The sequence below is a fragment of the Petaurus breviceps genome, unplaced genomic scaffold (assembly GCF_028583685.1).
Source record: "Petaurus breviceps papuanus isolate PSGF00001 unplaced genomic scaffold, PetGlider_PUasm1.0 37, whole genome shotgun sequence".
Classification (NCBI taxonomy): domain Eukaryota; kingdom Metazoa; phylum Chordata; class Mammalia; order Diprotodontia; family Petauridae; genus Petaurus; species Petaurus breviceps.
Genome location: NW_027186296.1, coordinates 35733235 through 35747446, shown reverse-complemented (window position 1 = coordinate 35747446; position 14212 = coordinate 35733235). Strand labels below are relative to the sequence as shown.

General features: G+C 38.5%; 1 protein-coding gene across 1 annotated transcript in view; it reads left to right on the top strand.

The window, feature by feature from the left end:
• Positions 1-14212, top strand: part of MAP2K5 (mitogen-activated protein kinase kinase 5) — a 292027-nt gene that overhangs the window by 238316 nt on the left and 39499 nt on the right. The window contains exons 19-20 of the mRNA XM_069097384.1: positions 8634-8695; positions 11797-11842. Of these exons, the coding sequence (XP_068953485.1) occupies positions 8634-8695; positions 11797-11842 (108 nt within the window). The remainder of the gene's footprint in view (positions 1-8633; positions 8696-11796; positions 11843-14212) is intronic.

Genomic DNA, 14212 nt, shown 5'->3' with positions numbered 1-14212 from the left:
CTCTCTCTCTGTCTCTCTCTTCCCTTCCCTCCCCCTCCTATCCCTCTTTTCCTTTCTCTTGCCGTCCTCTCTTTATCTCCCTCTTTTCTCTTCTACCTTCTCTCTCCATGTTTCTGTTTTTCTCTCTTTATTCCTCATTTTAACCAATGCTATATACCCTTAACCAGCTTTTAAAACCCCTTCACAGATCACATTTTGTTTGCACCCCAGCAGAGCTCATGTTCATATGGAATGTATGGTCTTTGAAGTGGGACACACCACCTTTGAATTTGTCTTAAAAGATCAAAACTAATATCACAAGTTCTTATACATTTTGCAGCCTTTTAGAATTATGTTTTTCCATGAACATGCAATTCAGATACCAAATGGCAATAATTACTTTAACCAACAGTTGAGCGTTCAAGAAGATGGTGGGGACATGGACTTAGAGTTTCCCATGAGATCTCAGAGCTCCGACATGTTCTGGCTTGTTGGTTTTTCAGGACACGGACATACCAGATTTGTTTCTCTTTGGTGGAATTTCTCCAGCTTCATAGGTATAAATGTGGTTTATATGTCTAAATTTGGACAAACTTTACATTCCGTATTAAAAAAATTAATTTACCCTTTCACTTAGGGACCTGGAAAAAGATTATTTTTCTTCCTTTTGGATTTGACTAGTTCTATTTTTTGGATAGTGTTGTGGCCAGTTTTCATTCACATTTCTGCACATAGACACTCATAAAATGCCAGTATGTATATTTACATCATAATTTAGATCCTGAGTAGAGTATGTTTTGTCGCACTTTTACTGAGACTGAAATTGACCTTACCAGTGTATGAAATTTAGACACTATACAGGAACAAGGTAAAACCACAGGTAGGAATTGCTGAATAATTACCTTTAGACCAACCTGAGCAGGAGGTTTCCCATGAGGGTGAGCTCATTTAATGGTTCCTAAAACTCAATCTTGGGGATGCCAGTGGTCATGCTTGATTATTTGCTGCAGTGTTTTATGAAAAAGCAATAAAAATGCATCGAGAGTATATGGAGAAAGAGGAACAATAACTGGTTCTATTTTTTCAAATGAAGTCCCTTTGGTGTAAGCCAGGTATGCTTCATGCTGCTATGCCTTAGCTATTTAAAAGGAATGTGTATGTGTTTGTAATGTTTGTGCAGATACTTCTACGTTGCTGTGCACTGGTAGCTTGTGAATGACAAGAGACTACAAATAAGAAAAGGAAAAGAAATGTACTTGTTTGCTTCAGAACGGAAGCAATTAAAAGTTACAGTTGAAAGGTGAATCTGCTTTCCAGTTAGTATGCTGACTTTTATGGCATTTTACAAAACCCAAAATCATTAGGCTCCTCTTTGGAAAATTTTTAAAGACCAATGGAAGTCTTGAAAAATGATGCAGAATACATAGGGTTAATTTGATGTTGTTTTTAAAAATCATCTCCACCCCCACTTCAGAGGCATTTCCTAAGCATTTTTAACTTAAGAAAATGAAGAAAATCACTGAGATCTTGAAATCTAAATTACCTAGAGACTGATTCATTTGAACCTGTGTGTACATATATATTAGATATGTATATATGTAATTTGTACATATAGTTTATCTATATACACATATGTGTGTGCTAATATACCATCTGGTAGTGAGGCTCACTTGGCTAATAGCTGGTTCTCCCATGATTTAAGGTTTTATGGGTAAGGTGGGTGTTTCAGTGGCTAAAATTCAGGCCTTTGGCCCCTAGTTCCAGCCCCACCTGAGACAAGTTAAATGAGCTGCTTCTGTCAGCCTAGACCCAGTGGACAGAACTTCACACCAAAATGCCCACACATGTAATTTGTCACAGCTGGCAACTTGGAGCATGGGGTGACCCAGTGTGGAAATTGAATCATCTTTCACTTTCCCCGCTCAGGGCTTGATGTGGACTAGGATGAGTAAAGGATGGTCCTCTGATCTCCAACAGGGGTAGGTCAAAAGTCTCCTTTCTTGATGATGTCCCTTGGTAAACCTTCTTAAACTCAAAGCTCGTAACCTGCCCTGCTGATGAAGCTCTGTGAGTTAGACTAGTTCATTACATATCCTGTAGTTCAAAATGCTTGTTAAATTGTTTAATTTAGTTTTAAAAATAGATTGTGACCTCAAAGAGTGGCTGAATTTTTCAGTATACTCACCTTTTCATGCAACATACTTATGCCTACTGATTTGTGTCAATAAATATATTGTACCATTATTAATTACTCATATCCTAAACCCTTTATACTGATACATCATCTCATCCAGATACCTCCTTCCTTAGCCCCCTGCCTTCAGGGTATACCTTTGCCCAAATAATGATTTTGCCTGGTATAAACTTTGGTACAGCATAAAATATAATTCTTGGAACCCGCACCTCTGATTATAAAGGTTTACTCAATGTATTGATAATTAAAAAATCATCCTGGGGTCTGTAATTCACATTAGCTATATCTGAGAACTGATGAATAACTTCTGGGACAAGATATAGGCCATGTCTAGGACTTTAAAGAGTGATGACAGTGCAGGGCCTCTTTCCCAGTCAAGGTCACACATGCATTATTTTATCACCAAAATAATAACCCATCTGGATGACACTTTAGTGCAAAGAATAGTAGAGGGAAATTTCCAGATATAAGATTAAAAACCAGTCTAGGTACAAATAGGGTAAAATGCTTTCCTATTTTCCTAGAATCACAAATTACTCTATTTGATCTTCTTAAATGGATGCCTTACTGAGTGAATGACTCCACTTAAACAGTATTCAGTAATGGGTCAGCATTAATTTGGAAGAAGGTCTGTAGTGGAGAGCCCTAGGGATCTATCCCTGGTCCTGTGCACATCCACTTTTTTTTTTATCAGTAATTTTTATAAACAGAGAGATGGCATGCTTCTCCAATCTGCAAAAGACACATAGCTTCTAGGGATAGATAATATCTTAGATGACAGTTTGAATCCAAAAAAGAAACTTGCCAAACTAGGAAGATAGGTTAAATATAATGAGGTAAAATTTAATAACGGTAAATTTGTAAAGTTCTACACTTGGGTTCAAAAAATGAACCATGCAAGCTATATGATGGGGAAGCCGCAGCTAAGTAAAAAATGATTTGGTGGTATTAATGGACTAGTGAGCTCAGTGTGACAGAGCTACTTTTTAAAAGGTTAAAATGATAGCAAGCTGCATGATTAACAGAAGCAGAGCATCCAGAATGAAGGAGGCGATGGTCGCCCTACTATATGGGTCAGACTACCTCTAGAATATTCAGTCCTAGGTGCTGCTTTGTAGGAAGAACATTGATGCAAAGAGAATGGTTAGGGGAAAAGCAACCAAGGTATCCAAGCATCTGGAGATATTTAACCCAGAGGTGAGAAGATCAGAGTGAGGGAAGTGGGAAAAGACATGAGAGCTGCCTTCAGCTACTAGAAGGACTGTCAGGTTGAAGAGGGATTGGATTTGTTCTACTTGGTCCCAGAGGAATAAGGGGTAGAAATTGCAAACCAGATAGCATGGTACCATGGACAACCCTGGACTTGGAGTCAGATGACCTAGACTGGAATCCTAGTTTTATGTCTTACTACTTTTATGACCTTGGGCAAGTAACTTAACCTCCCTAAAGTGAGAGGGGTCTCTGAGGTGCCTTCTGGCTATAGATCTGTGATTCTGTGGTAAGAGGCGAATTTGAGCTTAAAGTCTGGTCCTTTTATCTTGAGGATAAAATGGTATTATCATTCCTCTATGCTCCAAGCCACACATGTTGTAAAGGGGAGAGAATCACAATTCTAGAATGATTAAAAAGTCCATCTTGCCACAGAATCCCTCCATCTCACTTAGAAACCTCTCTCTTCCTTAGTATTTCAGATACAACAATGTGCCTTTAAGCATTATAGTCCAAAAACCACAAGTAATAGAAATATTACAGCTTATCCCAGTGCCTGGCACATAGTAGGTGCCTAATAAATGCTTGTTGACATCTAAAACTAAAATCCCTTAACCTTTTCTGGTTTCTCACGTCTTCCATTTATACAAAACAGAGTTCCTTTGGGCTCTGATCTTCATTCAAGTGTCAGAGAATAGTCCCTTATGTTTTATACAATGCATTATCCTTTTCAGTCTGCTTTCACATAAATTAGTTCTGTTTGTAAGGAAACTGAGGTTCAGAGAGGTTAAATGAATTTCTCAAAATTACACAGCAAGTTAGTGATGAAACCAGAGCTAGCAATCTACCTCCTGACTCCTAAGCTTGCCAAAAGTTGCACTTTGCTTTGCTTTATTACAATTACGGGGTGGGGAGAGGGAGTGGAAATACGTAGATACATACATGTATGTGTATGTATCTCCAAAGCAGAGAAATAGTTTGGCTTAAGTAAATGATATGGTTTTGACAATAACCTCCCTTGTAAACAAGTCATTAGGAGCACCTCTCTCCTTTACCTCTCCCTCACTTGCTTCTTCCAGCATACCTGCCTGATCTCAAAGTCTGTAAGTTGTGTGTCAGCCAGCTTACCCTGTAAAATAAATAGTAGCAGCTGTGTTTGGAGTTTTACCTCCTCCCAACCAGTCCCTACCCCACATAGTACACACACACACACACACACACACACACACACACACACACACACACACACACACACACACACACACACTGCCCCCCCTCAGATTTTCTGCTACCGTGCCTTTTTCTTTATGCCTGAGCACCTTGCTGACAAGTGCTAATAACAGAATGCCCAGAGAGAGTCCAGTTGGAGTTACCACACATTAAACATTCTGAACTTGTCCTTTGCTCATAGATTGTGCATAATTAATAATTAAACGGTTTCAGTTGTAATGGGTTGACCTTCCTGAACTGTTCATTATTCACAAGGCAAAGGCATCACTCAAACTTTTTTTTTTCCCTATTGCCCTTCTCTGTACTCTGGCGGCACAAGCACGTTCCAGTTGTGTGGTGAATCAGGCTGACCAAGGAGTTGTGGAAGTTTCTGAGGCTCACATGCTGTCATCCTTGGTGTCCAGAATTGCTTACAGAAATATTTTATGGCAGCTGTTTTTATAGAGCAATAGCCTGCTTGATAACAAGATATAGCTGGATGTTGCCTTTGTGGAGATCTAAAGTTGACTGGGGACCCGCGTCTTAGGTTAAAGCTTTTGGTTAAGGTTCTGACCATTTTTTTCATTCAGTCCCTCTATTTAGAAGTTCAACAAGAAAAAACATTTTAAAAAAAATCTCTAGGGTGAAGTATGCCATCCAGGTCTTAAGGAGAATGACTTTTATTAACAATTTAAGCTCCATTCTAGCCATTGTAAATTACTAAAATATAGCTACTTCCCCAATCTGTTTGTATTTTTTTTTAATGTATTTCTTCAAGGACCCCATTAAAAAGGAAGAAAAGAAAAATTTGACAAGCCAATAAAGCCAGTGAATGCTTCTCTTATATCTCTGTACTTCAGTGGCATAATTTTATTGTGCTAACTATTTTTATAGTCTTACATAGTCTTTTTATAGACTTGGAGTGACTGGAGGCTCCCCCACCTCCACCTTCTTTCCCTTGTCCTTAGCTAATTTTAACCTATCCTGCATGTTGCCTCTGCCCCCACTGGAATTCAGACTCGTGAAATATTCTGTAGTTTATTGTCAGTCTTTCTCATCTTGGCCTAAAAATATTTGTAGTCTGACTCAAGAAAAGGGATGTGGCTACTTTAAAATCCTTCAGCCTGAGATCTGTCAGGTTTGTTGATTTACTTTCCCATCATATCACACAACCAATTTTTCATGTAAGGTAAACGGCCCATTTTCTTCTGAGATAGGGGCTTTCTGACTGTTCCCTTATTCCCTGCCTTTGTGTGTCTTAAGTCTGATCCCTGATGAGTCATTGAATCTTCAGAAACTGCCTAAGAGGTATGTGTGCTGTAAGCAAAGATTTTAAAAAGAAAAAGAATACTCATGTTTGTTTGAGATTATAATCTGGCCCCTATGCCTTTAGTGAGTGATTTGATTAGTGAGATTCATTCTAGGCCCAGCTGGGATGAGAATCCACTCACTGTGGTTCTGGGAAGTCGACTTGGTTTGGAATTTTCAAAAGCAAAATAAATTATTCATGTGCACCACCCAGTGTTCCTGAGTTTTATATTATGTGCAACTTAACGGGCTACAATATCAGGTCTTAAATAAAATTAACTACCCATGCAAAGATGTCAGATTTGCTTGTTTTGTTTCTCATCCGTGTTAAAATGACATCTTCATCAAGTTGGCTACTCTATAATTCATTAATTTAGTCTTGGTATCATACTTTGAAATGAGGCCCAAATTAGCATTACATTTTATGCTAGAATCTTTATGGAATGCCACACCAGAATTTTAACAGTCTTTGTAAATATTCAGAGACTTTAAAGGTGTTCTCCTATTTGCCTAAACATATCATTTGAGTTTTATTCCTCTCTTTCTGCCTCCACTCTACGTAAAACCAGCAACATCTTGAGAATCTTTCTGACAAAGCAGAGTCTATAAATTCTTATACCCTGACTTTGAACTGTCTTTTTATTAATGGTTTTTTGAAGCAATGAAATGTCATCTCTTGAACTAGGCCTCGTATAGCCTCTTCGAGACTTGGTGATAAATACAGCCTTCCTAAAAGAGGCCTGGGCAGAAATCTGCTACCACGCTTCATTTTTGTGACTCAAGTCGATATGGCTTCTATTATAGTCCCTTTCTGAAGGCTTGTCATGCTGTTGGGTGCCCTGTTTATTATTCTTGTTGTTTTTGTAGAGGGTTTCAGCACTCCACAGCCTTTCCCGGCTTTCTAGACGTAAAACTTGCTCAGATTTTATCTAGCTCCCTATCCCCTTTGTTCCCCCCTTCCTCATGAATGTCTTCCAGTGCCGACTTCATGATTAAGTTTAGAAATGATAACCTTGCCCTCCCTGAGCGAAATGGATGAATTCAAAGAGAACAGACCTGCACAGAGTGAAAAACACTTTACGTATACATTTTTTCCCCATTTTTTAAGAAAACCTCTTTGAAAATCCCAAAGTGTTTTGGTTGCTTTGACTTCTCACTTACTTTTGATCTAATTGTATTTTCCAACAGTTTCCAATTGTTTGAATTGGAAACAAAGCCTTAATAAGAGTTCTAGTTAATTTTCTGTCTTGTAATTACCGATCTCATTTTTCTGATAATTGGCCACAGCAATTATATGTATATTTACTAATCACATAGGAGGCTCTGCAATTGTATCTATCTGCCACCATTGATAATGACACACATATTGTAGAGGTGCTTTTATCATCTTCTTTTTTCCACTACATCAAAGCTATTTCCTCGCGTTCTCAATAATGAATCCATGCATGCATTTGACACAGTTGTGTGCGAGAGAAATTGTTTGGCTCCCACCAAATGCTACACGCTCTGAGTTTCTTGCCTGCAGCGCTGGAAGGTTGTATGTAATGATATATTGCTCATCCAAATGGCCAAAGCACTCCAAAGCACAGTGAGATTAAAATAAGTCATTCCTTTGTTAATTTAAATAGGTGCATGTATCATACTTTGCAGGGTACTTTGTGTAGGGATGTCAGGGAGGAAAAAAGCCGCCGAAAGGTATTTTTAATAGCAAATGAGAATAGATGAGAATGGAGTCATTTGCAGCTGCCTATTTTATGTGGCTCTCTTGTTCCAACTGTAGGTCTAATGAGATGACTGTTAAAGTACTCTGCAGTGTAATTTCATTACATCCTGAGCTGTTACACTATAAACACAGTGGAGTTCTCTGTCATTCTTGGAAAAACTCCTAAATTCTTAAAGCCCTCTTTTGCAAATGGTAATGGGGTTTGCTCCCTCGGTTGGGGTTTTTTGTTGTGGTGCTTCCTCTTCGCTTGGGTTTGTTTTGTGCTTTAGGGTTTTGTTTTGTGGGGTGTTTTGTTTGGCTTTATGCTTTGGGTTTGGGTTTGTGTGTTTATTTTGTTATTAGCTTTCTTTTGTGGCCGAATGGTGGGTTTCTCTTTGTGTCTTTAATTCACTTGCTCCCAGAAAACCAGTTAGGAGGAAGTTGAACCGGGGTGGCTGCAAATGAATTAAGTTTTCTTTGAAGGGAAAGATAGACCCTTGGTGTGGCTGTGGGAGAAAATCTAACCCAAATGATTGGATTGAGGATTTGACTAAGTGGATAAGTGGGTGAAAACATAAATAAATGTAAATAAAAAGAAAAGTGTAAATAAATAGCAAATCCAGTAAAAGAAACAAAGGTCAACACAAGAATAATTTCACAGCTCTTTGTTAATTACAAGACCATTTGTGTGTTACTTAAATAATCATTAATTTCTCATTTACACTTTCCCTACCTTCTTTCCTACCCTGTGGCTATCATTGTCCTTTTTTCACCTCCCTCCCCATCTCCCCTCATGTTTCTCACCATTCTATAAAGTGTGGTGCTTTAAACTTGGCATCTTTATACAAATATGTTGAGTAGTGTGTAGACTCTCTTTTTAATTGAATGGTGACTTGTGGGGGGGGGGGAAGGGAGCTATTTGTCTTTGTGGTATCTTTTTTATTGTTTGGGGGTAAGGGAGGAAAGAAAAATTGTCCTGACTTTTTGTGACTTGGTGTTTTGTTTTTTGTTTTGTTTTCTTCTCCATCCCAGGATTCGCCAGTCCTTCCGGTTGGAGAGTTCTCCGAACCATTTGTACACTTCATCACTCAGTGGTGAGCTCAGTTTGCAAACATGCCATGCCCTCCATGTAAATGATACATGCCATTAACTCTGCGGTTCCGTGAGACCTTATGGCTCTCCCTGCTTCCTTTCTGAGACAGGAGGGACTTTGGGGCCTTGGGCAGATGGGGCAGCAAAGCTGAAGAAATTGTTTAAATTATGTAAACGTTATTTACACAAAGGGTCCTAAATGTACTTCAGAGGGTTTTCCCCTGTTTTAATAAACTGCTGAGAGTCAGGCTATTTTCATGAACACGGATGCTGTTGAGTGTGTGTGTGTTTTAAAACCACACAAACATAATTTTATGTTACCTATTGGGTGAAAATGTGAAGCTGATCTTTATTATTAACATGCCCTCATGTTCCCTATAAACCTGTCTTTCACTTAAGGTAAACAGCATAGTTTATGGATTGATTGGCTATTCAGTAAATTGTTTGGCTCTATTTTTAAAACAATGTTCTGTGAAGGCCACTTTAATGACTTGGTTATGAAAAGAGTATATGGCTTGGCTGTGTCTCCTTAATATTTTGAGAATCAAAATGAATCATAGAATTTTGAGAACTAGAAGGAACCTGAGAACCCTTTAGTCCAACTCCCTCATCTTACAGATAAAAAAACTTAAGCCATTTTTTTCTACAGACCCCCTTTCCATTCTCTTTCTCCTCCCAATAGAACAAGGCTCTCTCACCTCCTTAACCTTTGCATCTTCCTTCAGAATTGATTGGCTATCACTGACTCTTGATGTATCTTTAAGTCAGATGTTCTCTTGGAGGCCTTTGCTGGACAATCAGCTTCCCTCCAGCTGTTTCACAAACAAAGGGAGCCTCCAGAGGAAAAGAGAAGAAAAAATGGGTGGTGCAAGAGTAAAAAAATCCCACAGTAAGGAGATAGCATAAATTGGAAACTGGTCCAGACAAGAGGTCTTCCCACTCCCACATTTTGCTAACTCCTTTACTAGCTGCCCTCCCTCATCAGTTCCCACAAGGAACTGCCAGCCCATAGTTCTGTTTGCCAGGGGAATGTGAACATGGGTGTCCTGCCAAAAGACATTTTATGTGCAGTATGGTGGACTAATGTGAAGAACAGTCCTTATACAAGTGGGGGTGGGGGGTTATGAAATAAAAAAGGAAAAAAAATTGAAAATGATCCATTTGGTGATTATGCAGAATTGAAAACAAGAAATATTCCTTAATATAAATGTCAAGCTTTATCACCTTTTTGACTAAGTATAATATGTTACCTCTTAATAAAAATGCACCATACAGTTTATATTCCATAGGAAGACCTTTATAGATAAAAGGAAGATATTTTCCCCATGCTTTTTGAGGTTTACAGACATTGCTTTTATTTATTTAAAATATCTATAAGAGATTTTGTGGTTTTTTAAAGCTGTTTTTATTACAAAAACATTTTCATTTTCACACATGACTAGCTGAACCGCCATATTGGTTCAAGTCATACTATATCTAAGCTATTTTAAAGTTCATTAATAAAAAAGACATATTCACACCATTTAATATTCTATATAATAAATACCTAAGATTTCCTTTTAAAGTCCATTGCTACTTCTGTATTATCTCCATTTTAACATGCTGAAATTAAAAAAAACAAGCTATAAGACAGACTCACGTGCTAAGACACTAAATACTGACTTAGGGGAATCACCCATTTTGAGGGAAGAATTGACTTTCCAGTACTGCTCTGAGGGTTAGCAAGCTGTGTGGTATAACTAACTGATAGGGGCAGGTGGGGTGGGAAGGATTGGGGAGGGTTTGGGCTGCTTATTCATCTCATCCAAAAAAATTAATCAGCTGTTATATAAAACTTTTATGGAGACAGAGGGAAGGATAACCTGTGCTGAAATTTCCACAGATGTCAAGCTGAAGCATAAATGATAGTGGGTAATAGCCTTGTTTTCCCAAGAGATACAGCTCCTTTGGAATGTCAGATTAGGACTGTTACCAACCCTACTAGTGAGACAGCTTGAATTACTTGCTAATGGATGCATTATTTGAGAGGTGCATATGGTTATTTATAGGGAAGGCAAATTGTCCTCGATGTCATTAATGGTTCATAACTATGGTTCTTATTTACCATATGATCATTAAATCTCTCTGTAAAAAAAAAAAATACTGTCAGCAAATGCAGCAGACTATATGCTAAGGGCTTTCTTGCTTTTTAGGGAGTACCTAAAATAAAGGAGCATTCAGAATCAATTTAGCCCAGCCAGGTGAGAAAAGGCTGGGAGTTTCTTGGTTGCCCTATCCTAGAAATACGTCAGTGTTTGGGGAGGGGAAGAGATGATCATCCCGTCCCATGGCAGGCAGCTACCAGTGGTCACCTCACTACCCTGTATTAGTACTCCATCATGCAGCTAAGCACAGTCTACAGCTACTAATTATACCTATTGCTTGGAAAGACAAGGAATATTTGGATGAGAAATGTGATCCTTTTAAGCTGCTTAAACAAACTTAGCTTTCCAACAGCTGTTTAATGAATTATCAACTTGCATTGCAGCCAAAATAAATGGGAACAATATGTAATAATCCATTTGTGATTTCATAGCGTTATCTGGACTTCTGACCTCTTTTACAGATTACTTGTCAACCTGTCATAATGAAGAAAGGAACCATCATCTCTTTTGACTTGATGATCCTGTCCCTTATCTCACTACTGTCTTATTCCCGTTTTTAAAAGAAAGAAAATTGTTCCTCACATCTAAAACAGGGATGGATTCATAACTGAGTCAGGAATAGCATCTTGCTTCCTCCATGTTGGCAGAAGATCAGGATGCACTTTAATTCATTCCTTATCTCTATTTCAAGGACAACCCTTGAAAAAATCACCTTTGTTCCTCTAACTCATTTAGTGTTCAGCAATTGCAACCCAGGTTGTCACAAGAAAGTACAACATTGAAGGGCTAGAATTAGTATCAGGTCACAGGCTGATGTTTTAGTTGATATATTTCTATCTTTGCCCCAATAAATTTAAAAACCATATTTAAATTCTGGACAATGTGGCCCAAGGATAGAAAGCATAATACCTTTGCAAGTTACATAAATTAGATGAAAATATTTTTTTTTCCTTCTCCAGCATGAAGAAGCAGCCAAAAGAAAGGCCAGCACCTGAGGATTTGATGGTAAGTGGACTTCCTCTGAGTCATGTTAATTTCAAGAACTCTCCTGTTATATGTCCATGCTCTCCTTTCTCATGGGATGGACCAAAAAAAAGACCACTTCCTTTTTACCTTTTTCTTCATACACAGCCTGAATCAGGGCAAAATTATTTACCTCATTGAGATGGGTGTTTTTGAGACTCACACCTTGGTTATTTTCAGGTTTGTTTGTTTTTTAAGGCACCATTCTGAAACTTAATGCAGAAGTCTTTCTATCTGCTCAGCCCAAGGATTACAATTTAATATAGGTCATTCTTTGTCGTTATTTGCCATTTCAACCTTTCCATATGTGAAGATTGAAAACAGAGGTGGTCAATGTATTAAGTTTTTAATGCATTCCTACAGGAAATGCTGAGCGTGGCATGGATTCCTGTTGGATCTGTGCAGGATGAAATTAGATTGGCTGCAAAAGATCAAGTTAATGGGAATCTTTGGTCTTTTCCTTAGAAAGAGGCAACTGCAAGGCTTCTAGTGCTGTGTTCTCAGCTCCAAGGCAGTTTCCTTTGATTGCAAATGACAGTTTTTAGTCAGGCAGTGAGAGGAACAGAGATGCTTCTCCACAATTCCCAAATGGTCATTTATTTAGTACAGATTGTTGATTTGACCATGCACAAGCTGTTTGAATAATGTCAGTATCTAACATTAGTAAGTAATAATTATAGCCTGTGCTTTTCTAATGTTTTGCACACCAGTCCCACCTTCAAAGAATTGCCATCATAGTAATTTTCCTTCAATTTTCCTGCATGTCTTTTAAAAAGGTCTATCTTGAGGATATCAGCTGGTGGTTTTTCATCCTTTGTATTACATCCTCATAAGCACTTTTTTTAATCGAATGCAATAACACAATTAAATGTCCATAACTTCTTTCCCATGCAGATGTCACCATAGGAAAGTTAAAACTCCAATATTTAACTTTTGCAGCATGACTGCTCTCTAGGAAGGTACTTACCTCCTTAACATTTTCCTGGGAACAAAATTTCTGAATTCAGGGTAGTCTCAAGTTAAAGTTCACCCCAAAGCTTTCCAATTTATATCCATACAGATTTGGTGCCTAAAGTAGTGAGACTGTCTTTTGGGTTTGGTTTTTTTTTGGTCTTTTGATGGTTGGAAAATTCTTGCAGTTAGTCACATCTGAGAAAACTTGGAACAGGTTCTAGAGATAGAGACCCATTTACCTTGCGCATTATTATGCTATGGCTGGATAGCTTAGCTATTAAAACAAAGGAATAGGGTTTCATAAAACAGATATCTGTTTGTAAATGCACGTTTCAATGCCGCAATGAGTCGACCACTTATAAATAAAACATCTGCAGATCGCACATACACCCATAAATATATATGTATGTATATCTTCGTAAGGAACACCACTCCAGGGTGTCAAGTCATAAAGACGGGGCTAAAGGGTGAGTACTTTCAGTGCCTCAGAAGCTTATGTACTTGGATATATGTGGCTACATACCTAGATATATCTCTTTACAACTACACACCCTGGTGTGTGCTACCCCACTTTTATTTTTTTATTAATAAATATCAATAAATCAATAAAATATAATGAAAAATTTAGTCACAGAGAGCATTGTCTTGTACTTAATATTTAACATTATTTCTAGTACTGCTTGCTGTTTTATTTTAAATGGATTTATGCCCAGAGGTGTAACAAGAGTGAACCACCCATTGCTCCATAAGAGATCAGACACAAGGCAGAGTGCCATAGGGACTGTGCTTGGTGTGGCATTCTTATAACTCCTGGAGGGACTCCCAAGGGAACTGAGCCTTCCCTGCCTGCCCTCGACCCAAGCACTAGGCTCACTGGGCATTGAGGAGGAAATCAAGGTGTCTCTGGCTTGAAGGACAGGACCTCTTATCTTAGGGAGCCCCACCTTAAGAAGGCACAGTCTTTTTCATTCCTTCCAGCATATTAATGGCTTTAATTTTTCCTTTCCCCTCTCTGCCTGCAACCTATTTGATGGTACTCCCATCTGGAAGCCGAGGGCCTCCTCAGGAATGCATGAACTGCAGAGCCCATTTGTCACTGTGGGCAGGGGGGGATGGCTTCCTTTTGGAAAAGAGCAGTTTATCTCCAAAGCTCAGTGACTCCAACCAGCTGGATGCTGGCTTGGCCTGCACAGCTTGGGTTAGAGCAACTTTTAAGACTTGTAGCACTGTTGAGGTTCCCCTTATAGTCTTTTTTTGTCAGTTTGATTGAAGAAAACCTGAGGTGATGGGGGTGGGACTAACAATGGTTAAAGCTTCACTATCATAAGCCATGTAACAGTCCCAACCCTGACCCAGGTTAAAGCTAGTGATCACCAATATAAATATAATGGAATGTGG